Genomic DNA, 24,197 nt, shown 5'->3' on the forward strand with positions numbered 1-24,197 from the left:
AGATGAAAGAGAGAAGAAACAAGGGGAGGAAAAGGTTCCCCTCATCCCTTTAGCTCCCTCCAGAACAGTCCCTGCCTCAGGGCCTTTGAACAGTTCCCTCTGCCTAGCTCTCTCTTCCCCCAGGGAGCCAAACGATTTGCCTCCTTCCCTCCTCCAGTCTCTGCTCAGCTCGCCCGTTATTTGAGAGACTTTCTCTAACCATCGCGTTACTGCATTTTTTTCCCCTAGGATGATGACAATGATTTTGTTTATTGCCTGGCCCCCGCCTCTGCCTCATTAGGCTGTGAGGTCTATGAGGGAAATGCTCTGCTTGTTTCGTCCATTGTGGGGTCCCTCTCACCCTGAAGGGCACCCGGTACAGAACAGATGACAAATCAATTATTGGTGGATCTGTTAACTAAATTAAGCGTCCTTTCCTCTCCCCAGAAGACTTAAGAATCATCAGTGAGATGCCTTAAGATCTCAAAGACCTCAAAAACCACCTCAGAATATCACCATGTGGATATCAAACCCTCGAGGAGAATTAGGGTGAGCTCTGCAGAACAAGAGGATTTAAAAAAACCCTCTCCCCACTCGCTCTGTGTGTCTGAATCAGGAATGTGACTCTATGCTTTCCCTAAGATTAGAAGGTCTTGAATGGGCTTGAACTCTGTGGCCGTTCCAACTCGCTAGCTGCTTTAGAAAACTTCTGCATCTTCCTGGACTTCTCCATCTATACTTGCTGGGCTTTTGTAAGAGACCCCTCCCCTCCCCCATCCCATGCCCTCAAAAACCCTTTTAGAAAGGTTCTGTGCTGTCCCTCTTCTACAGAGAGGTGGATTCCTTTGCCTAAGGTCACCCAGTTAGAAAGTGCGGGGCTGCAACCAGGATCCAAAAAAGCCTGGCTCCAGAACCACACTTGTAACCACGGACCGTGCCCTAAAGCATCTTGTCTTGACCAACACGGGGCTCGAGGGACCTGAAGATTTCAGGGATTGTCAGAACTGACAGCCCACCAAGGAAACAGACATCGGGCAAGTTGTGCTCCAGTCTCCTCCTTTGTTGATCACTCTTTTTGTTCATCATGGAATGTGGGTTGTCATGGTGACGGGAGGAGACCACAGAAGCTACTGAGATAAAGGGAAATTTAAAGTGGCTGGGAAAGCATGCTTCTTTGAGGGCAAACTTCTCCAAGCCAGCCCAGCTTCTGTTTTCTTTCTACCACCTGGGACCCTAAAGGGACACAGCTATGTGGAAGACGGTCTCTGCTACCCACAGCCAGCCCCTCTGGCCTCCACTGCCAACCTCCAGCCCCCGGCTCACCTCTGCCGCTGCAGGGAGGAAGTCCTCTCTGGGACGTAGCTGGCTCCCCCGTGGTGGCCGTCCCCGCTTCCCCCGCCGCCTCCCCGGGCCCAGGGCAGAGCGCCGCCAGCTGCCGAGGAGCCCCCAAACTGCTGAAGCTTGGAGCTGAGTTCACTGATGATGCTGGCTTTTACTGTGGCCAAGGCTGAGGCCTGAGGCTGGGCTAAGGGCCCAGGCAGGGGTGGTGGTGGTGGACCCGGGCCCTCCTCCCAGGGCAGCAGCTTCCGAGGCAGGGAGGAGGCGGATGGCAAGGGCACCGGTGGGCCTTCTGGCTCTACAGCCCCTGGACCGCCGGCCACACCTGCCGTCGAAAGTCCTGAGCAACCACTCAGGGCCAGCAGCCCATCGGTTCCAGCCCCCGTCACTGAGACGGTGGGGCTGGTGGGAGTGACAGGGTCTCGGAGTCCCCCACCGGGGCCAGGCCGCAGGCCTCCACTGGCCCCAAGCGCCCGGCCCCGGAGCTTAGAGGGAGTCATGAGCTGCGGCGGGTATGGTGGGCCAGGAGGACCGCTGCCCCCGAAGGCCTGGCCGTCCAGGTAGGCCACATACGTGTCCAGAAGCTCCGGCCCACTGGCCACACTGGCCACCCCGCCGCCAGCCCCGCCTTCGGCAGACAGGCTGCTCAGCGTGGACGCGCTGCTGATGGTCTCCAGCGGGTGGTCACTGCTGCTCCGACTGTCCACCTCCTCGATACCAGAATCTGTGCCAGCTGGAGGATCTGGGCCAGGCTGTGGGGCAGGGGGAGGCGGGGCGGCTGGGGCTGCTGGGCCCGGCGGAGGCGCGTCCCCAGCAGCTGCGGGGCCCGCCTGGGTCAGCGTGGCCACCTCGCTGTCATAGGAAGTCAGGCTGGATGCGGTGGAGTCCAGCGTGGGAGGGGCGGCGGCCACGGCAGGGGGCGGCGCAGGGGGCGCTGGGCTGGCCGCGGTGGGTGGGTCCGGCAGCGGGTGGGGCGGCCCCGGCGTGAGGGGCGATTCGGGCTTCTCAAAGCTGTTGGAGAACTCCAGGGGCGGGGGCAGCGGTTCCACAAAGAGAAATTCGCCGTCTTCCACGTCCACCGAGGGGGCGGGGGGCGGCAGGACCAGCAGGGGGAGCCCATTCTCGTCACTGCCCCGCGGGGAGGTCGGCGAGGGGGGCACGGACCGGCGAGGGCTGGGCGGCGGGATCCCCGGCCCGTCCTCCGAGGGGGGCCCCCTGCCCCCCGCCCCACCGGCCCGGGGCTGGCAGTTCTCGAGGAACCGCACGTGGAGGGGCAGCCGCTCGGGCTCCTCCGGGGCTGCGGACCTCCAGGGTTTGCTCACCCCGGGGTGCGGGACGGGGGTCTCGGACCCCAGCTGCAGCAGGAGGGGCCCGACCCCGGGGGCGGTGGGCGGCAGGCGGTGCAGCAGGGAGCGTCGGGCAGCTGGCGGGCTGGCCGGAAGGGACTTCTCCTGGCTGCCCAGCCCGGCCCGGTAGCCCAGCTCCCGGCGCGCCGGGTCCGGCGGGGGGGCTCCCCAGAGACGCAGCACCGGCTCGTGGTGGGCGTGGGGCGAGTGGTGGTGCGGCGTGGGCGGCGGAGCCTCGTAGCGGGGCGACGGGGGCCTCGGAGGGGGCTGGGGGGCCCCACCGCCCTCCGCGGACTCCTTCAGCGCCCGCTCTCGGGCGGCCAGGGCCAGCCCGAGCGGGGAGGCTGGGTCCAGGGCCTTGCCTGTCAGCGGGTGGACCAGGGGGCGCGGCGGCAGGAAGCTGGTGAAGGCGCTGCTGCCTCCGCTGCTCCCATAGGCTCGGCTGCCGGCTCCGTAGCCCCCGTAGCCGCCGCCGCTCCCGGCGCCTGCGGACTCCAGCCGGAGGTAGGGCTCGGCCGAAAACATGCCTTCATCGATGGATTTGGAGTGGCGCAGCCGGGGGCCCGGGGGCGCCCCCGGGCCCAGCGAGCTCTCGCCGCCCTCTTCGTCCCCCGTGTCGGTGGAAAGGAAGAGCGTAGACCGCCGGCGGGCTTCGTTCTGCCAGCCCCCTTCTCTCCGAGCCGCCCCGACCAGGGCCGCTCCAAACTGGCTGGTGAAGTCGAGGGTGGCCGGGCCGCTGGGCGAGGCGGGAGCGGGCACGGGCGAGGGGGGCGGCGGCACTGGCGACATGGCCGGGGCGGGGCTCGGCGCGGAGGAGCCGCCGCCGCCGCCGCCGCCGCCGCCCCCTCCGCCGCCGCCCGCGGTCTCGGGCTGGGTCGGGGGCTCCGCCTCGGTGCTGCTGCCCTGGCTGCTGCGGCCGCTGCTACTGGTGGATGGAGCCTTGATGATGATGGTGGGGATGGGGATGGAGTTCTTTTCCGACGGGGCGGCCGCGGCCGGCGGCGGCTGCGGGGACGCCGGAGACGTGGGCGAGGGCGTGGGCGGGAGGCCGCCGCCCTTCTGGGGCTCGCCTTCGACTTTGGTCTGCTTGACGAGCGGGCCCTTGCGCCCGCGGCCCGAACGGGCCGGCACGTACATGGCCGCGCTGGCCGCCCGGGGAGGCAGCTGGAAGTAGCGCAGGGCCGGGGCCTGGGAGGAGCCGCTAACCCCGCCCCCGCTGCCGTGGTGCGACGGGGACAGGGCCCCCGGGGTCGCGCTGGGCCCGCCGCCCCGCCAGCCTCGCAGGCTGGGCTGGGGCCCCAGAGCCAGTCGCGGTGGGGGGTCATCGGGGGAGCCGCCTGTCTCCATCTCCGGGGGATGCGGCGGGTGGGCGTGGTGGTGGTGTGGCTGGGGGAGCGGAGCGTGCGGCTGGTGTGGGGGGGGCGGGTGGTGCACAGGGGGCAGGGCCCCGCCGTGGTACAAGCTCTTCTCACGGCTCCCTACACGGCTCTCAGGAGGGCAGGGCCCATCGAAGGACGACGGTGACGAGGCGGGGTGGGGGACACCTGAGCCGGGGTTGAAGGGCGCTCCCCGGGGAGAGGGAGTGAGGCGGCCGGAGGAAGAGGGGGCTGGAGGTGTGCTGTAGGGGGGCTCTGGTGGGGACGTGGTGGGCGGCGGCGGGATGTCCTCCGAACCAGGCACAGACAGGCTGCGGCTGAACTTCATGGCTGGGGGTGCTAGGTAGGGTCTCTCATCTTCTGCAGCCCCTGGGAAGACACGGAGGATCCAGAAGCAGGGTGGGGATGGGAAGGGGTGGCCTCTCTGTTCCCCTGGCCCACAGAACTTCAATATTACAATGATAATAATAATGACACCCAGTAGATGTTAAGAAGAACATGGGTTGGTCTAGAGCTTACCCAGATGTGATAAATCCAAATCCGTTTGATACAGTAATACAGGTTGTGCACTGCACAACAGCAAACGGCAGAGGGAGCAAGAGAGGTGTGGTGTGTGCCGGGTGGGGGGGGCGGGCGGAATTCAGCTTAACTTCCTTCCAGGGCCAGGAGGGGGCGCCTTTTCTAATTCGCCCAAAGGCAAGGTATATGCGGGCGGTCGCTTGGGATGAGCAAAAATGGCTTGAGCCAGGAAGAGATACCGTGTTTCTGGGCATACTTACAGATTTCTTTTCATGTACGTGCAGAAAAGAAATGTAATTAGCACATCAAATCTGTGATTTCACAGATAGCACTGCTTAGGATGAGGCTAATATTTAAAAGAGGGAGCCAGTTCATAGGTAAGCAACGTCAGGCAGATGTATAGGTAACTGATACTAGGCAAATGACACACACTGGTGGACTGTGGACACTGAAGCTGGGGAAAAGCTAGATCCAAACAGCAAAACAACTTGGAGGGAACTGGAGGAGTGGAATCTTTTGCCTCCTTATCGACGGCCAGGGCTCAGTCCTTGATTCCCTTTTCCCCTCTGACTACTCGCTCCCCGTTGACTATCTCACCCAGTGTCATGGCTTCGTTCACTGCTTCCCTGCTGAAGACTCCCATGCTTGTCTCGGACCCAATCCTTGCCCCTGAGCTCCGGGCTTCTATATCCAAATGCTGCATCTGCTTGGATGTCTCACTGGCATCTCAAACTAAGCAGGCCCCAAATTGAGCTCCCGATCTCCTCCCCACGATCTTCCCAAGCTGCTCTCTTAGCAAATGGCAGCTCGGTCCTACCTACCTCAGGACCTTTGCACTGGCTGTTCCTGCTGTGTGGAATGCCTTACTTCCAGATAGTCCCATGGCTCCCCACTTCATCTCCAAGTTTCAGCTCAAATCTGCCCCCCAGCACTCCTGACATCTCAACTCATTCTCCTCTTTTTCTATTTTTTTCCATAGCACTTAACACAGCTAACATACTATATCATTTTCTTATTTCTTATCCTGATAAGCTGTTGTCTGTCTTCCCCAGCTAGAAGGTAAGCTCCATGGGGGCAGGACCCTTTAGTCTGTTTTGTTCCCTGACAACTCCCCAGCAGTTTAGCCTGGCATATGGTAGTGCTCAATAAACATTTGTAGAATGAATGAATGGAGTCTGGCACAAGAGAGAATGAACCAGGGTCTGTGGTGGTTTCGACTTAACTGCATCCAGGCAGGGGCAATGATGTCCCCATTTTCTAGATGCAGAGCCCTAGGCCCAGAGAAGTGAAGCTGCCTGCCCTGGGTCACACAGCCAGGATGGACAAGAGCCAGGATTCAAACCCAGGTTTGCCCAGCAACAAAGCCTGAGCTCTTCGCCCAACTTGATGGTCACATATGGAAGGAGAAAAGAACATTCTCAGGCTCCCTTGTTTTCCCCGTAAACTGTCACCCTCCCAGCCTCCCCTTTCCCCACTGGCATCCCTTACACCCACCCTTGCAGGTGACATACCAATAGACTTTTGCCGGAGCATAAGCCCAGGTCCTGGAGGCAGGTAGGAAGGACGTTCATAACTTGGCTGGGAGCGGTGGTGGGGATCAAAGCTCGACTTTGGGTTGGCAGTCAGAGGAGGAGAGAGAAAAGAGAGCAGAGAAACATCAGTCAGGGCATGAAAATCCATGGATTCCCCACACAGCCATCCTCCATTCCTTCCCCAGCCTCTGCAGGAAGGGAGAGGGGTGTGAAGGAGAGGGAAGGGAATTCTGGGGTAGGGAAAGGTTTCTGAGTCCTGACAGCGGCAGCAGGGAGAAAGAGGGGGAAAACGTCAGATTATCAACTGAGCCTGTCTGCTCTGCTTCCCAAGCCGATCACTAATCTGGGCACTTTTCTCCACCCCTGCTGTCACTGCCCAGGTCCAAGTTACCACCACTGCCTGCCTAGATGACGGCAGTAGCCTCTTCCTTGTCTCCTGGCTGCCCCCCTTGTCCTGCCACCCATTCCTGGTCTGCTTTCCACGCAAGAGTCAGAGGGATCTTTCTAAAAGAAATTCTGATCATGTTATTGCCCTGCTTAAAATCCTACGGTAGCATCTCACATCAGTTAGGAAGGGATCCGAGTTCCCAAGTCTGGTCTTCAAAGCCCCCTGGGGTAGACACTGCCTGTGCCCACCCAGATCTCCTCAGCCAGGATGCTGTGCCCATCCCCAGCCACTGTGTCATCTGCCTGCAACACTTGGCTGCCCCTTGCTCTGAAGAATCATTCCCCCTCCAAAGGCGTTGACGTGCCCAAGCTGTTACATGCCCCCACTTCTGGGAGCAGCCTGCGGCCAACGGACAGAAAGGTCTAAGGAGGGATTATCTCCATCCTGCAATTCACACTCCCGAGCTCCCCAAGAGACCAGGCTGAAGGCAAACTCCAGTGGGGACCAGGATTGCTGACTTTCTCTGCAGCCCATCCTGTCTCCCCCATGCCCTTACAGGTTCCCCCTTAGGAAATCGTTGTCTCAAGCATCCTTATCTCAGGCTCTGATTTTAGATTAAGAATCACGGTGATTTAAGACACCGTGTATGATCTAGCCCTTGCCTGTATCTCCCACTCTGGTCCCACCACACCCACCTTTTCTTGCTCCTGCAGTGCCGCAAGGTTCATCCCTGCTTTAGGACACTTACAAGTCCTGGATCTTCTCTCTGCAATGGTTTCCTCCCGGTCATCACCGATTCCTTTCCATCTTTATGTCCTCTGCTCAAATACCCCTCCCAGTCACTGCCTACTGCATTTCCCTGTCCTGTTTTCTTCATGACACTTCTCTCACTTCTTGCTTACTGTCTGTCTGTCTTCCTGGCGAGAACATCAGCTCCCTGAAGACATCAAACATTATCCCAGGCACCGTGGGTACAGGGTCAAGGGCCCACGATACTTTTAGGAGAAATGTTTTAATTTCTTTTCAAATAGGAGGGAAAAATAATTATAATTCAGCCTGGATAATATTCAGCTTTGCATCAACACAGTCATAAAACTTTGATTTTTAACTTTTTTTTTTTTTTTTTTTAGGAAGGAGGGGCAAAAAGTGCCAAAGGCCCACAGAAGTCATAATGCAACCTTCCTGAGGGTAGTGACTTTATCAGTCTGGTTCACTGCTAGGTCCCCAGTCCCCAAACAGGCCTGATGTTCTATAAGCTTGTGTCAAGTGAACAAGCCAATGTCAGGCACTCTCGGGCCCCGACTCCCCTGCTTCTGCCAGGTGGCCCCACGTGTCTTCCTTCTCCGTCTTTGAGACCAGAAGTTCATAGAAAGGAAGGCCTCTTTGGATGTGGTCCCCACTTTCGGGGTGTGACCCTAACTGCCCTCACCTCCCCACCACGCCCCCTCCTGTCCCCCTGCTCTAACCACTCCCAGTTCTCTGAATTCCCTGTGCTGTTTCTCAACTCAGAGCCTCAGCATCTGCTGTTCCCTCTGCCTGGAAAATCCCTTCCCCACTCTCTGCTAAGGGAAAACTGCTTGTCATCCTGGCCCCCACCCTGGCCTGGCCACCCCCTTCCTCTAGCCCTGCACTTCCTAATCCAGTGGCCACTAGCCATTCAGATGTACATTTCAATTAATTTGAATAAATTTAAATAAGCTGAAGTTGAAAACTCCCTTCCTCCATCACACTGGCCACATTTCAAGTGTTCAGTTGTCACTCATGGCTGGTGGCTGCCATATTGGACAGTGCAGATGGAGAACATCTCCATCCTCACAGAGCGCTCTAGCGGACAGTGATGCTCTAGACCTTCATAGAATGCACCTGTGCTACCCCTCTCACTGCCCTCACCTTGGACTGGGACTATTTCTGTGTTTGCATCATTCATTCACTCATTCATTCCACAGATATTTATGGAGCACCTGATTTATGCCAGGGGCTGTTCTAGATGCCGCAGATGCAGCCGTAAACAGAACAGACAAAAGTCCCTGCCCACGTGAAGGACAGGCAGACCATAAACAAAATAAATTAGTAAAATACGACGTGGGTCAGATGGAGGTAAGCGACAGAAGAGAGAGAGACTGTAATTTAAAATCAGGCAGTCAAGAAGACCCCGCTGAGACGGAACAACCTGAGCAAACTCCTGAAGGAAGCAGCCAGGGATGTATCCAGGGGAAGAGTATTGCAGGCAGAAGGAGCAGCAAGTGCAAAGGTCCTGAGGTGGGAGTGAGCCTGCTGTGGTCAAGGAATAGTTAGGAAGCCAGTGTGTCTGGAGTGGGTGAGCCAAGGGCTGAGGGGTGGGAGATGACATCAGACAGCAGGGTGACACTGGGTGGGATCTGGTAGTTCCAGATGTCTCCTCCCTGGAAAGCCTTCCTCCTATTACTCTGCATCATAATTTCCTCCACTTTCCCTAGGTTAGAGTTATTATAATTACTTGCTTACTTGTTTATTGTCTGTCTCCCTGGGCACGTAGCCTACCCAATACCCATCCTACTCTTCTTCTTTGGTAAGAAAACCCCATCTTATTTGGCACCTATTGAGAGACTACATTTCCCAGCCTCCCTTGTGGCTAGGTGTGGTCATAGGACTAAAGCCGGCCCAGATGCATAAGTGGAAGTGGTGTGTGTTACTTCTGGGAAGTCTCATCAGAGGTAACCCAAGAAGCAACAATGTGCCCTCCTTTGCACTTCTGCCTTTTCACTCTTCCTTGTTCCTGCTACCTGGAATGCTGGTGCAATAGTTGGAGCTCCAGCAGCCTCTTGGACTACAAGGTGACTTTGTGGCTAGGGTGAGAAGAATTCTAGGTCTTCAAGACCATGGAGGCTGCCACACCTGCCTCAGGCTCCCTACTCCAGACTTGTTCAAGACGACAGAGATATAAGCATTTGTTTGTTCAAGCCACTGTTATCTGGGGGTTTCTCTTATATACAGCAGAACCCAGTTCTGCAAAATACCCCCACTCCCCCGCCAGTGTCAATTCTCTAAGGGAGGTAACTTTGTTTGGCTGGTTCCCTCCTATACTCCCAGGGCCGAGCAGCAGGTCCAGCACATAGTAGTTGCTCAGTAAATATTTGTAGAATGAAGGACACCTTGACAAAATGGGGGGAGCACCCTGATGATGTAACCCTAGTCCTGTTCCTTTGAGAGAGTGATGGGGAAGGATCACAGTGACAGGGGAGGGGTCAGAGTGATGGAGAGGGGACAGAATAACGGGGGAAGGGTTAGAGTGATAGAAGAAGGGTTCCCCTAGCTGAAGAGGGTCCAGACTCAAGGGAGAGGCGTCATATTGGCACACTGGCAGAAGACCTTCTAAGTGGAAAAGAGGAATCAAATAATGCGTTAGCTTGGCACAAGAGGGATCATAGTGGCAGAGGAGATGTCTGACTGACAGAGGAGCCATAATGGCGTCTGAGGAGGCTAGGAGTGACTGCCTGAGGGGTGGACGGACTCAAGGTGAGACAGGCTGACCTCCCTCAACAAACGGGGAGCGGTCTCTCCCGCGCAGAGGGGGCAGCCAATCAGAGTCGGCCAGGTGCGTGTGACGTCACCAACTGCCGGGCAGACTCCTCCCCAGCGAGTTGACCAGAGGTCCCGCCCTCTTCCTGTGCCACCTCGTGGGTCGCTGTGGGTCTGGTGCCTCCACGGCAGAGTGCGCCCTGGTGCCGTGCACAGGCTAGAGGCTGAAGATGGGCTGGGAAATTTGCGTTAGGGAGGCAGCCCCCGGAAGGGGTGAGGGGGAAGATATCGGAGGGGGAGGCACATGGAGAGACAGAGCAAGACAAAGACAGAGGTGGGGAGACAGAGGCAGAGATGGGGCTCCAGAGGTGTAGGGGAGAGACAGGAGGGGACATGAGACAGCCATGGGGAGAAAGAGGGACCCAGCAAGGCAGGGAGAAAAAGGCAGTCCTGAGAGATTCTGCCATGGAGAGGGCCAGAGCTACCCTAGGAGGTCCAGACATGCCCCGGGAGGGGAAGAGGCAGAGGATGCGACCAAGATGATATGGTAAAAATAACCAGAGGGAGAAACTGAGTCCAGAGAATGGCTGAAACCAGAGCCCAGACCACCCAGACCAAGATGTGGGAGGTGGGGATCAGGGGACCCCCCCCCCCAGGGCGGTCAGTCACCAGGTAACGGACAGTAGCCAAGAAAAGCAAAGCCACGCAGAGAGGAGGACAGACAGGTGAACTGCAGAGCCCTAGGAGGAGACAGAGCCCAAGAGGGGCCTTGACCTACAACGGATCTGCCCGGGGTCTGCACCCTCACTGTTGGTGCAGAGGGTCCTCCCAGCCCCCCTTAGGTTTTACGCAGAGGTGTGTTTTTCAGGGAGGGTTGAAATCTCTCCATCCTTAAGTTTTTAAACAGTGGCGTCTTGCACAATCTTTTGCCCTGTCCACTGTGATGCAGGTCCGTTAAAAGGAGCCTGGGGGGCCACATTGGGCTTCCACACTACCCGCTTGCCCCCCGGTTTAGGTGCAGCGGAGTCCAAGTGGGAGAGTGAAGAGGGGAGAGAAGCCGAAACAGATGGGAGATGGAGACCCAGATGAGAACAAGACCACCCACTGAGAGAGGCACGGAGATGCAGGAAGGTCACAGAGGGGTCCCTGTGTTGACTCAGGGGTTGAGAGAGATCAGGGTGGCTGGTGGGAGGTGAGGGCAGAGATGGGGGCAGAGAGAGCCCTCAACATGAGAGGGAGGGCTTGGGGGAGGCCCAGGGACAGACCCCAGGAGGGAGAAGAAAAGGGGAGATGACCACTGGCCTCCAGGATCCAGAGGAAAGGGAGGCCCCATGAAGACCTCAGGTGTTTCATTTCTAGGAGATGGGGGCAGGCTGGCAGCTGGTTATACTATTGGCCAGTGTCTGGGCCCACCTGGGGGTGTCTTTGGAGCCAGGATCTTGTCTGTCCTGTAATGGAGGTTCATGCAGGGAGGGGCTGGCACCCTGGCAACCTGGCACTTGGTGGGTACTCCATGCATTTGTTGAATAAATGAAAACAGGACTGGCCTTAATCTGTTACTAGAGACTCCGTACCGAGCCTGGAATGTTGTTGTGGGGTCTCTGGGGCGCAGGCGGGGGTCACAGTAGGGTCTCCCGTTTGTTATTTTATGGCATGGGGAGGCTCACCATTCCTTGAGAGCCTCTGTACTAGAAGCTGATCTCATTCAGTCCTCCTAAGAACCAGCAAGATTGGCTTTACCCCTATGTTACAGAACAGGAAACTGAGGCACAGAAAAATTAAAGGCGTGGGCCGAGCGACATAGTAAGTTAGAGGCGGTCAGGCTTTGGAGGCAGGTTTGCCTAGTCTACTGCCCATGTACTTTTTTTTTTTTTTGGGACAGGACTTTTTTTTATATATATATCGGAGTATAGTTGATTTACAATGTTGCGTTAGTTTAAGGTGTACAGCAAAGTGATTCAGTTATTCAGTTTTTCTGGTTCTTTTATATCATAGGTCATTACAAGATATTGAATATAGTTCCCTGTGCTATACAGTAGGTCCTGTTGTTTATCTATGTTATATACAGTAGTGTGTATCTGTTAATCCCCAAACTCTGAATTTATCCCTCCCCCTTACCTATGGACATTTAATCCTTACACCGACCCTGGGGGGAGGTGGGCACGGAAGATGACCCTAATAGGCCCAGAGATTTCAAATTCCTCGCAAAGCCAAGGATGGGTGTGAAGTGATGACTCCTGCATGCAGGGCCCTCTGCCGAGCCCTGAGAAGTGGCCAAGCACCCTCTGCCTCTAAATCTGGGAGAAATTCTAGGAGTCTCGATACAAAATCTGCCACCTGCATTTTTGGCTCTTGTAAAAGTACTAGGGGGCTTCCCTGGTGGCGCAGTGGTTAAGAATCCCCCTGCCAATGCAGGGGACGCGGGTTTGAGCCCTGGTCCGGGAAGATCTCACACGCCGCGGAGCAACTAAGCCCGTGCACCACAACTACTGAGCCTGCGCTCTAGAGCCCGCAAGCCACGGCTACTGAGCCCGCGAGCCACAACTACTGAAGCCTGCATGCCTAGAGCCCGTGCTCCGCAACAAGAGAAGCCACCGCAATGAGAAGCCTGCGCACCACAATGAAGAGTAGCCCCCGCTCGACGGAACCAAAGAAAGCCTGCGTGCAGCAACAAAGACCCAAGGCAGCCAATAAATAAATAAATAAATAAATAAATAAATAAATAAATAAGTACTAGGCCTTCTACAATAGGTGGTTGAGCCCTTAAGAGGGCTATGGATAGATTTCAGGGGGGCCCTGCACGCTTACTTGGATGGGGAGAAAAACCCTACATCTTTATTTTCATTATTCTCCAGCTAAAACACAACATTTTCTCAATTAAGGATGTGGGCAACAGCCCACGTCAGTCTAAGCAAAACCTGTGACTGTATCCCCGACAGAAATCACAGGTATTTCTGTATTCTTCATTGCAGAGGCTGCAGATTTCTCTAAATAGTGTTTGTGCTCCTTAGGACTTCGAAATTAGAGTAGTCAACATCCAGCACCAGATCTTTCTGGCTACCACGGTGAAGAAAAGGCACCGACATTACTATATCGCAAATTTTGCTTTCAAAAAATATTTTGATAACTGTATTTCGGCGTAACTGGCTTCTTCTGTTATCTTACGTATTTTTTAAAATTTTATTTTTGGTTCAAGGGGCTTGTAACCTAACTTCATCCACTCACGAGAGCTGAACTCTGGGCTCGGGCTTGCACGGCGCTCGTGAGGGTACACCCTTCCACTGTCACTCCCCGGGGTTATGTACTGTTCTTGACCCTTACGAATTATGTTTTATTTTATGCATTTATAAGCGTTATTATGAGGACTATGCCAGCCTGCCAAAGGGGTCCATGGTCCCGCAAAAGTCAAAGCACCCAGTTTTAGAGTCAGTGGTCCCTTGGTCACCAGTGGTGGGTGTGGCCTGTAAAAAGAGGGAGTCAGAGGGTGGGGTCAGAGGGCAGGGCCTGGGCAGAGAAGAAGGAAGTGCTGAGACAGAGGTAGGGCCCCCTGTGGCCTCTGGAGGGGGGAGGGGGGAAAGCTCTGGCAGGGCTGGTGGGGGGATGTGTCCCCACGAAGGGGCCCAGTCCAGTGAGGAGGGCAGCCAGGAAGGGACCAGCAGGTCCCCACCCGAAGAGCCAGGGCCGTGGCTGGATCACGGATCCAGTTGCCTGACTGCCTGGGGTTGAAATCCCGGCTCCCTCTCTGAGCCTCAGTTTCCCTTCTGTATCACAACCGAGTGTACCTCCCAGGATGATTCCAAGGAATGAATGAGAAGCCACGTAAAATCGTAGTGTCAGAAATGTGATCAACACCCACTATAGGTTAGCAGGCAGAGCGCAGACAGAGATGATAATTAATATTTTAATAACTACCACTTGTTGAGCACCTGTTATTATATGCTGTGCCTGGGCCAGGGAGCGCCATCCATGACACCGTTTTACCTTCCCTGAGACCCCTGAGGTGGGATGGAGATGAACAGAAAGAGCTGGGCAAGAGAGGATGGAGAGTGGAGGGAGGTGAGAGAGATGGGATCTGGGGGAACAACAAGGAGGAAGAGGATGGGCCGAGAGGAAAGGGGACGCCCGGAGTGGGGAGAAAGGAGGGAACCCCAGGAAGCGCGGTGCCCCGTAGGACGGGCATTTAACACGGGGGAGTCAGGAAGGATTTGCAAGGAGAGAGGTAAAGGCTCCAAGTTGCCCTGTGCATGCCTCAAGCTTCCTTCCCCCCAAGGGCCCAGTTCCCCAGACCAGGCTGCCTACCTCAGTGGCAAAGAAGCCTTTCGGTCGGTGTTTGCCCAGGGACGCGAGGCCACCAGGCCCAGGACTCTCACTTGCACTGATGGTCTGCTGAGCGGCCGCCAAAATTTCATCCAGCTTGTCTAGGGGGAGGGGGAGGCGGAAGAGGGACGGAGAGCCAGAGAAATGAAGTTTGCTTCGGCCTGGCGCAGAGACAGAGCTGCCGGGAGCCCATTCAGTGTCTTGTGTGAACCAGAAAAGGGCACCCGTGTCTCCCTCCCGGTGGCCCGACGGCCCTGCTCGGAGACACAGTCTCCAGCCCGGCAGGCAGGACCCAGCGATGGGAAGGGGTGAGGGCGGCCATCGTGAGAGGGAGGATGGAAGGGAGGCAGAAGGTAGTGCGGAGAGGCTCAAAGCAGGGGTGGGAACTCAGCCTCATGATGGCTGGGGCCAAGCTGAGGCGTGAAGGTGATCAGTGCGGGGGTGGCTGAAGGGGCGCGGGCCTGGAGAGGGGTGGAGCGGCTGCGGCACACCAGGCGGTGCGGGGTCGGGGCTTGGGCAGCCCGGGGAGCGGGGCCATCTTACTGAGAGCCATCTGGTACACGGTCCGCTTTTTCTCCACGCTGGGCACCGGCGCAACTTGCTGCTCGTACTCTGTGGGCAAAGGACGCGGATGAAGCCCAGGGGCGCCCCCGGAGGGCGGGGCGGAGCGGGCGTGGCCAGCGGGCGTGGCCAGCGGGCGTGGCCAGCGGGCGTGCGCAAGCGCGAGTGGGGCAGTGAGGGGCCGGGATGGGGGAGGGGCGAGCCCGCCGGCGGGATATAGGGTCGGGGGCCCTCCCGCCAGTCCTGTGCCCACTCACCACTCTTCTTCTTCCAGGGCGAGACTAGCCCGGGGGAGAGGCAGTAGAGGAGCGAAGAGTTAGGACTTCAGGGGGAGGCGAGGGGCCCCCTCTCTGGAACGCCCGCCTCCCTCAGGGCCCTGGGGTGAGGGCGGTCGGCTAGCTGCCTGATCCGCCCCCGGCAGGGGAAACAGCCCCGTCTGGAGGGAGGGGCTCGCCTTCCTTTCTGTTAGTGGGAGTGAGGGGAGCTGGTGGAGGGAGAGATGGAGAATGGCGGTGGGGTTCAGGTGGAACAGAGCGAGAGGGGCTAGAAAGGAAACAGGGACCCGCAGAGAGGAACGTACGGACGCAGAGAGACCCCGACACAGAAACAGATGTAAGAGGACGAAGGACAGTCGGCTCTCAGACGCCCTTTCCCAGCGACGCACACGCAGGCCAGAGACAGTCTGACCCATGGACGGGGGGACAGGACCAGGACGAGGACCCCTGGTCACTAACAACACTAACAAACTCAAGGGACGGTCCAGCCTCCCTCTGCCCCTTTCCGTCCGCAGCACCTGGGCCCCAGCAGCCCCGCAAGCTCACCCAGCTCCTCCAGCTCTGAGGTCATAGACTTGGACCGCAGGGAGATGGTTGGAGGCGGGAGCCGCTTAGCCTGCGGCGGTGCTGGAAAAACGAGCGGGATCAGGCATCAGCACCCTGGAAGGAAAGCCCGTGACCTTCCCCCCTGCCCGTGCACCACCGCGGAGCTCTGGCGCTCCCAGAGCTCGGAGAAGAGATGCCATCCGCATCGGCATGTTGAGCCCTCACTCAGTTCCTCTCCAGAGGTCCTGAACCAGCAGCCCTGGGGGAGGGAACGCTGCTGGTGGTGGTGGGGACCCTTGGGCCATTAGGGCTCCCTGAGGATTGAAGTCTAGTAGCAGTGGGGGACCCGGGCCTGGCCACACGAGTGGGGGAGGAGCACCTTTCTTATGCACAGCCTCATCCATGTCCGGGTGCCTGGTGACCATCACCACCTTGACCATCAGCGTGTTGCCCCCCTGGCGGATCATGTTCACCACCTGCCGGTGGCCGACCTTCACCACATTCTGCCCGTTCACCTGTGGCACAGACACCCCCCAGAGCACACCCAATAGGTGAGGGGAGGGATGCTTTCCACTTCAGGGTCCCCACTGAAGCGGCCTCCTCCTGCCTTGCCCTGTATGTGGCACTGTCGGTCACCCTTCTCTCCCCTTGACCCTCCTCTGCCTTGCAAGCCCCCAACACTCTGTTCCTGTAACTCTCCTGGCCTCAGGGTTGGGGAAGGGGCTGGGCCCACCCTATTTGCCTCTCTCTCCCTCCTTGCCCTCCAGCATTGTGTGTGTGTGTGTGTATGTGTGCAAGCGCGTGCCCTGGGGGGGGCGGGGAACAGCTCTGTCATCTGAGATACTTCAGAAAGGCTTTCAGATGGAGTCACTGAAGAAGCAGAGGCTGGCTGCGGGGGGGGGGGGGGGGGCGGGGTTTGGGAAGCTTTGGTGCCAAAGGAGAATCTGGACTTGGGCAGCCGCATCCTGGCATAGATCACGAGGGGGTCTGAGGATTTGTTGCTAGGGGCCCAGAGGAGAGCGCGGTGTCTGTGGAAGGTGGGCCAGGGGTAGGGTCTTTGGAGAGGCCTTTGGGGTTGGGGGCCGGGACTCACCTCAATGAGGAAGTCTCCCATTCGCAGTCCAGCTCGCCATGCCACGCCACCCTCGTCCACCGACTCCAGATACTGCAGCGCCGGGAAGGCCGGGGTGGGGGTGAACTCCTCGATGGGGGTCTGCGCTGCAGATGGGGAGGAGCCGGCGGGGTCGGAGGGGAGGGGGTGGAGAGGCCGAGCAGGGGATGGGGCTCAGACCCAAGTCACGGAGGCCTCACCGTAGCTGTGGGACCAGCACCCTGGGGTGGGGTGGTGGGCAGGCTGGGGTCCCTTTCCCTGTCTTCCCCCCTGGGTCAGAGAGCCCTTCCCCCGTCCCCTCCCCGGCCGCCACTCACCCTTGGCCCCCCGGAGCACGAACCCAAACCCCTCACTGTCCTTCTTCTGCAGCAGAACTGTCTTCTCCTTGATGATGTAATCACTGGCGGGGAGGGTGGGGGAGGGGCAGGGGTGGGGCGGGTGGAAAAGGGATCATGAGACCCAGAGCCCCACCAGCCACCTGGTGACCTGAGCCCAAGCCCCAGAACCAGTCATCCCCGCTCCGAGGAGCTGCCTCACCCACTCCACGTGTGTATGCTCGCAGCAGCCCTGACGAGCCTCCCCCTCAGAGCCCAGAGCGCTCGCTCTCCCACTCAGTCTTTCCTCATTCATCCATCCGTGCTTCCATCCACCCATCCATTCAGCAAAGCACAGTGTGAGGAACGGGGAGCTAAGCTGCCGGATCAACGGACAGCCTGGCTGGAGGCCCTGCTGGCCACTTTCCGTCTGTGACCTTGAGCCCACGCCTTCAACCTTTGTGGCCTCAGTTTCCTCATCTATAATGCGGGGCAATAACAGGCTCCACCTGATGGGGTCGCTGTGGAAGTTCCCTATATATAGTACACATAGTATTCGGCACAGGGCTGGGTACCGTAGCACATGCGCAATAGAATTCATGCGCTGTCTTCGTTCGGTCAAGTCTTTTGGTCTAGAGGACACGTGTACTTGGATAATACCTCTCCCAGCTCCTTGACCATATGTATGCTACAGTACCAACTCCCCAGGTCCCCACACGTATTGTAAAACTGCTTATTCAGCAGCGTCCAATATGGTGCCCACTAGCTGCCTGTGTCTATTTATATGCAAATTAATTAAAAATTAAATTGAAGAATTCAGTTCCTCAGTCTCACTAGCCACGTTTCCAAGTGCCTGGCAGCCACATGCGGCTAGTGGCTACCACGCTGGACAGCACAGATACAGAACATCTCCATCGCCGCAGAAAATTCTAGCGGACAGCGCTGACATCTACTTCCCGGTATATCTCAAATGTACCTCTTTCACGCAGTCGGTAGATTTTAGCAAAATGCAAACTGCGTGTGAATATGTGGATGGTCCCCAGGAAGGCCACCAGAGCCCACCAGCACATTTAGGCAAGGCTCACATACGCAGCAAAGTTCAGTTAAACGCAAAACTATTCCGTGTATCTCCACAGCCGCCCGGGGCTCACTCAGATACCAGCCCCAAACCCTAGACGTCACCACTGCGTACATCAGGATTACACATCCATTCCATTCCAGGCACCCCAGTACACAGCAGGAATACCCAGACGCCCTGGCTCCAGGCGCCTCAGAATACCCACAATCACCCCCACCCCAGAGCCACCCGAACACGTGCCTCGCTGCGTCTTGCAGTCAGGTCAGAAACCCGGCCCAGCACACACACAGACCCCCTCATCGTACCCCGGTAATATCCGCGGGCCCTAACACACTCCAATCACAGCCAAGCACGCTCCCTGCGCACTCCGATTACCTACCCCCAGAGACCTGGCAGAACAGCCCTCCACGAATACTCCAGTATATTTCAGTAACACCCCGCCACACCCCAGTATGCTCCACTAATAACTCCCCTTCACTTTGATCTCGGTGTGTTCCCATAACACGCCCCCTGAACATAAACCAGCACACGCCAACAAAACGTAAGGTGCTCCTACTGTACTTCCGTGCCACCCTCCCTCCACACACACAAGCACGCCGGATACTCCCACGACCCCCCCTGACATCCACTGTCAAATCCATACGGCGGTACCGTAGGGACGGTGTTCTGCACATCCCTGCTCCCACCCTCCTCGTTATAACCTGGTGGGTCCAACAGCAGGCATGCACATGTAGACACAGCCCACAACTGCCCTTGCTCAAGGTTCACGATGGTCCAGTAAACCCGTCTACACCATACCCGCTATGTCTTTCTGACCTTATATTCAACCCAGGGACCAGCCACCTTTGTAGCTGGGTAGAGGGGATGTTGGAAGAGAAGGAGGGAAGGGGTTGAAAGGGACGGGGGAGGGGAGGGGAGGAAAGAGGCAAGCCTCCAAGAGCGAGTGGACAGGGCTGCCAGGAATTGGTTGAGAAGTCAGAGCTACCTACTCCTGACCATGAACGCTGTGGCATCCTTGTCCCCACCTCAGTGCCCACGGCGTAACCTGACATGCTCCTTCGAGCCCTCGTATCCTTGCTACCCCCATAGCCCTTCCAGATCTCCAGGGCCCCCCCAGTGGCCAGTAATGCTCTTCAGATCCCCTTTAGTCCTCACTTACAGCAGTTTCGCTTGCCTTCATGCATGCCACAAACCCCTGCTTTTCCCCCAATTTTCCCCTGCCCCTGGAATCTCTCATCCACACATTCTCCTCACACTTCATACATAAGCCTTCCCCAAACATCCCATCCCCCGATACAATTCAACAAAACTCCCATATCCTTTAGATGCCAAGAAGAAGCACTTGCTATGTGCGAGGCAGTATTTGAAACCCCTCATGGGTAAATGACTTAATTGTCTCCCACAGTCAGCCTCTAGGTAGCTGGGTGTACCATTTCCACTTTACAAGTGAGGAAACGGAAGCACAGAAAGGTTAAGCAACTTGCCTGAGCTCACACAGCGAACAAAAGTCTTCAACAATTCCCCAGAAAATACCTGGGTCACTCAGTAGTAATACGCTCCACTCCACTGCACCCAGATACCCCAGCACAAAGACATCTGTCCCAAAGTCACCATGCACGTGCCCCTCCAGTGCCTGAAATTTACCCCAGGCTATGCCAGTAACACAACAAGGAGTAACATCTATTGAACCGCTGCTGAATGCCAGATGGCGTTCCAAGCACTTTGCATTTATTTATTCACTCAGTCCTTACAACACCCCTGGGAGGGGTTGACTGGTATCATTCGCGTTTTATAGATGAGGAAACTGAGGCACCGAGACGTAACTTGCTCAAGTTCACATCACCAGAAAAATGTCAAAGCCGAGATTTTAATTCCCCGCAGGCAACGCATATACCCCGATAATATCCAAACACCCCCTGACCATCGAAGCACCCCCTCTGTCCCACCCTCTCAAGTCTCCCCACCCTGGGCATATGCCTCTCTCCTTCCCACGAATTTCTCACACAAGTCCCAGCTCTGTGTGGTGCCTCTCTCATCCACCACATTCTTCTTGAGCTGCCTAATGGCCCTCTTGTCCTCACAGATTCCTGCAACTCTGTACTCCTTCTCCCCCACTCCTGTGTATGCCCCCACCTCGCTCTGCACCCCGATCCCCCCTCCTCCAAACCAGCTGGAAGCTCCACAGGACCCTAACCCACCCCCCATCAGCCCTCACTTCCACAAGCCCTCATCACACCCCACGGGGCCCTCCCTCCACCTCCCAAATTGCCCTCACACACCCCACATCCTCTTTCCCAAAGTGTCTTCCATTGATTTCTGTGACCTCCTGGGCCAGGCCACCTCCTCTCAGGCCACCTCTCCCCCTCCTTTGCCCTCCTCCCTCCCACATCCTCTCGAGCCCCTGTGCAGAACCTCCACTGTGTCCCCTACAGCATCCTAGGTTTCCTCCATACTCCCCAGTCCCCCCCCTTCCATTCTCATCCGTGGAAGCCTCCTCCTACTTTTACATCCTCAATTCACTTCATCACACACCCTTCCTTCCGCCTCCTTTTACTTGCAGCTGCATTTCATTTACATTCCCTGCATCCTCTGTCTGTGCTCTCCCTAAACTGCCTAAATCCCCACCCCCAAATTCTCTTCACATTTCCTGCATTGCCTCCTTACCCCATTTCTCCGCACACTCTACACCCGCTCTATGCTTTGGTGTTCCCCATTTCCCCCCACTTCAGTGTCCCCCCGCCGCCGTTCCATTCTCATCCTGTCACCCTCCTACCCAGACCCTCTAACCCCACCCCTGCCCTAGTGTTCGCTACCCACGCAGCACCCCATTCATGCGCCGTACTGCTGACTACCTGCCCTGCAGGAGCGCGCACAATGCTCTCCCCCAAGCCATCCCTCGGCGACCCTGAGCGGCCTCTGGAGCTCAGCGGCCAGCTCTTGTTCACCAGATTCCACACACAGAGACTGCAGCAGCATCGACTCCCTCCACCCCCACCCTGAAGGTCCCTCTCACACACCCAGCATCCCACAGCCCAGAGCCTGCTGCTGTACATAGCGCCCCCCTCTGGTACTCAGCCCCTCCCCGCGTACCATCTCCACCGGCCTCTCCAGGGCCTGCACACGGGCCCCCACGCGGGGAAGCCAGCCCCCTCCCATGCTGAGAAGCGGCACACACAGGCAGATGCAGCTCCCGGTGCAGAAGCTCAGCCGTGTCTCAGCACACGTGCCCCACACAGGCATAGACCCTCAGGGGGCAGGGAGAGGGGCGCATGGGGATGGAGACACACGGAGTCACTGGTGAAGGGGGGGAGCTGTCGGGGAGAGGACAGGCCTGGCAAAGGAGGGTGGGTGTTGGGAAACATAGCCGCAGTCCCTGGGACAGACCCCCCCCAAACACACACAAACACACACGAGTCCCTAGACAGCCTTGCTATCGCTCCAAGTCACACACAGTGACAGACGCCGTCAAACACGGACACCCAGATAGACACAGTTGGGGGGTGGGCTGGGAGCCCACCATCTCTCCATTCCTCTCTCTCTCTCTCTCTCTCTCTCTCTCTCTCACACACACACACACACACACAGGGCTGCAGGCAGGCACACACGCACGCACACCAACACAGCCACAGGGACACACGCACAGTCTCACAGTGACACGCAGCGGAAAAAGAGGAGGGGAGGGGAGGGGAGGCCGGGGGCGGGATGCGTGTGTGATGGGGGGGGAATGACTGTGAATGGGAGAGAGGGGTATGAATGGGGGGACTTGCCAACTCCTTGAAGGGGTGTGGGGATACAGGAATCAGAGAAACGCGGGCCTGGGGTGTAGGTGCCTGAGCGGAGGGCTCCAGAATGGGGGCGCTAAGGGTGGCAGGAAGGACAAGTGGGGCCCGAAACCCGGAGTGGAGTCCGTTTGGAGGGCCTCCCTTGGAGGAAGGTCTTGGAGGAAGAGCTGAAGGGGGCCTGGAAGGGCCTGCGAGGGGCCTGGAGAGTGTGTGTGTGTGTGTGTGTGTGTGTGTGTGTGTGTGTGTGTTGCGGGGTGCTCGGGGAGAGAGGCCCAGGGAGGGGGATGAGAAAAAGAAGGGTAGAGACAAGGGGGCCGGAAAGGCTTTAGTGCTGAGAGAAGGTTAGGGGAGAAGGGCGGAGGGGGCGGCTTGGGGGCGGGGGAGGAGTCCCAGGGATGGGGAATTAGCGGCTGGGGGAGGGTCGTCACAGCGGGCTGGGGCCTCCTGGTCGGGCCGCGGAGAAAAGGGGCGGCGCGCTCCGTTACCTGTAGATATACCAGACGCTGCGCCGCCGGGGCCCCAGGGCCGGCCAGCTGGAGGAGAGCGCGGGGGGCGGCTGCGGCAGGGAGCCCCCACCGGGGCGGCCCCCGAGACCCCCGGCGCCGCCGCCCGCAGACAAAGCCATCGCCGCCGCGGCCCCGGCCCCGGGCCCGGTCCCGGTGCCGGCCGCCCCCGCCGCCGCCGCCGCCGCCGCGTCCCCGTCCCCGCTCGGCCGAACCCCCGTGTCCGGGCCCCCAGGCCCCGCCTCATGCTGACCCGCGCCGAGAGGGGGGAGGGGGAGGGGGCGCGCACCCTCCCGCGGGAGGGAGGGCAGGGCCGGGGGCTCACATGCCGGGGGGCGCGGGGGTGCGGGGCGCGGGGTCGGGCCGCGGCGGGAGCGAGAGGACCGCGGACGGCGCCGGCTTCAGCACCGCGGACAGCTCCGGAGGCGGGCGGCGGGCGCGAGGCTTAACCCCTTGCCGTCCTGCGCCGGGCGGTGGAGGGGGCCGGGCAGGGGGGAGGGGAACGTGGGGGCCCCCTTGGCGGGAGAAGGGGGAGGGGCGAGGCGCGGGGGGGAGGAGAAGGGGGAGGCACTTCCGGTCTGGCCCTCCCCCTTAACCCTCCCCCCTCCAGAGCCCTCCCGCGCAGGTGCAGAGCGAGGGAGAGGGGGGAGAGGGACGCACAACATCACACAAGATGCCTCGCAACCGCGTGCAGGGACGCGCGGACCAAGCCCCACTTCCCAAGCAGGGACAACAGGGTGAGGGAGACTCCAGGAGGGGACACACAGCCCCCCACCGCAGACAGACACACAGTGCACCCCAACACAGTCTGGAAGGGCCGGAAAGGGAAGGCCAGGACGTTCAGACTGGGCGCCAGAGCAGTGAGAGACACCCCTCCCCCCAAAGAAGTCCAGGCGGAGGGACATCCACAGTCCACGGCTCACACGAGAGCCGCAGACCCCCAGGGAGAGGAGAGAGGGCAGCACAGGCTAGGAGGACTGTACAGCTCCAGCTGGGACGCGGGGTCACAACACAGGCCAGGGCACCCCAGACAGGGGGCCGGAGAGCAGGGGTGAGGCAGGAGAAGGAGAAGCTCAGACACGCCGCAAACACAGCAGCACATGCCAGCGGGCACGAGAGTGGAGGAGAGAGAAGAAAATGCACTTGACGAGACAGAGCTAGAGAGAGGAGAAGGAAGTAGCTGAGGGCAAGAGGGACCGCCCCCATCCAGCTGTAGAGCAAGCGACCCCCAAACCGAAGCCAAGAGGAGACCCAGAGAGACACTGACAGAGACACGAAGCAGAGGCTGATGGGAGACTCCGGGTGGGGTGGGGACCTCGATACTCACCCAGTGCCCAGAGCCGGAGACGTGCCAGGCGAACACGCACAATGGTCAAGCGCCTCGGACACTTGGGGCGCAGGGTGGGACCCCAGTCCCGCCCTCTCTTCTCATATTGTCATTTCTCCCTCCCCCCCAACATCCATCCCCACTGGCCAGAACACAGACACATAGGTTTGGACACATTTAATGGAAGGATGCTATGAACAAGGAGACCCTTCCCTGGATTAGGGGGAGGGGTGGGGGAGGGGAGGATTCATCTTTCAGATGCCCAGTTACGACCATCCCTCCCCCACAGCCTTGCCCTTCTGGAAGCTCAAGCCCTGGAGTCCTCCCCTCTTCTGCCCTCCCCTCCCCCAACACCCCAGGTCCTGAATTCCAGATCAGACAGGTGCAAATGCATGCACACGACTTTA

At 58.4% G+C, this 24,197-nt stretch overlaps 1 protein-coding gene across 7 annotated transcripts in view; it reads right to left on the reverse strand.

Annotated features, from left to right (window-relative positions):
• SHANK1 (SH3 and multiple ankyrin repeat domains 1) overlaps positions 1 to 24,197 on the reverse strand; it is a 47,427-nt gene that overhangs the window by 2,702 nt on the left and 20,528 nt on the right. For 6 of the 7 annotated variants that reach the window (XR_007474293.1, XR_007474292.1, XM_049703354.1 and 3 more), the window contains 9 exons: positions 17,104 to 17,186; positions 16,769 to 16,893; positions 16,055 to 16,190; positions 15,676 to 15,756; positions 15,112 to 15,135; positions 14,837 to 14,905; positions 14,276 to 14,394; positions 6,070 to 6,166; positions 1,303 to 4,408 (listed from right to left, as the gene is read on the reverse strand). Coding sequence is in view for 5 of the 7 variants with exons in the window: in XM_049703354.1 (XP_049559311.1) it covers positions 1,303 to 4,408; positions 6,070 to 6,166; positions 14,276 to 14,394; positions 14,837 to 14,905; positions 15,112 to 15,135; positions 15,676 to 15,756; positions 16,055 to 16,190; positions 16,769 to 16,893; positions 17,104 to 17,186 (3,840 nt within the window). In the remaining 2 variants the exon portion in view is untranslated. The remainder of the gene's footprint in view (positions 1 to 1,302; positions 4,409 to 6,069; positions 6,167 to 14,275; positions 14,395 to 14,836; positions 14,906 to 15,111; positions 15,136 to 15,675; positions 15,757 to 16,054; positions 16,191 to 16,768; positions 16,894 to 17,103; positions 17,187 to 24,197) is intronic. The other variant, XM_049703353.1, reaches the window with a different exon arrangement.

This window comes from Orcinus orca, chromosome 20, assembly GCF_937001465.1.
Source record: "Orcinus orca chromosome 20, mOrcOrc1.1, whole genome shotgun sequence".
NCBI lineage: Eukaryota > Metazoa > Chordata > Mammalia > Artiodactyla > Delphinidae > Orcinus > Orcinus orca.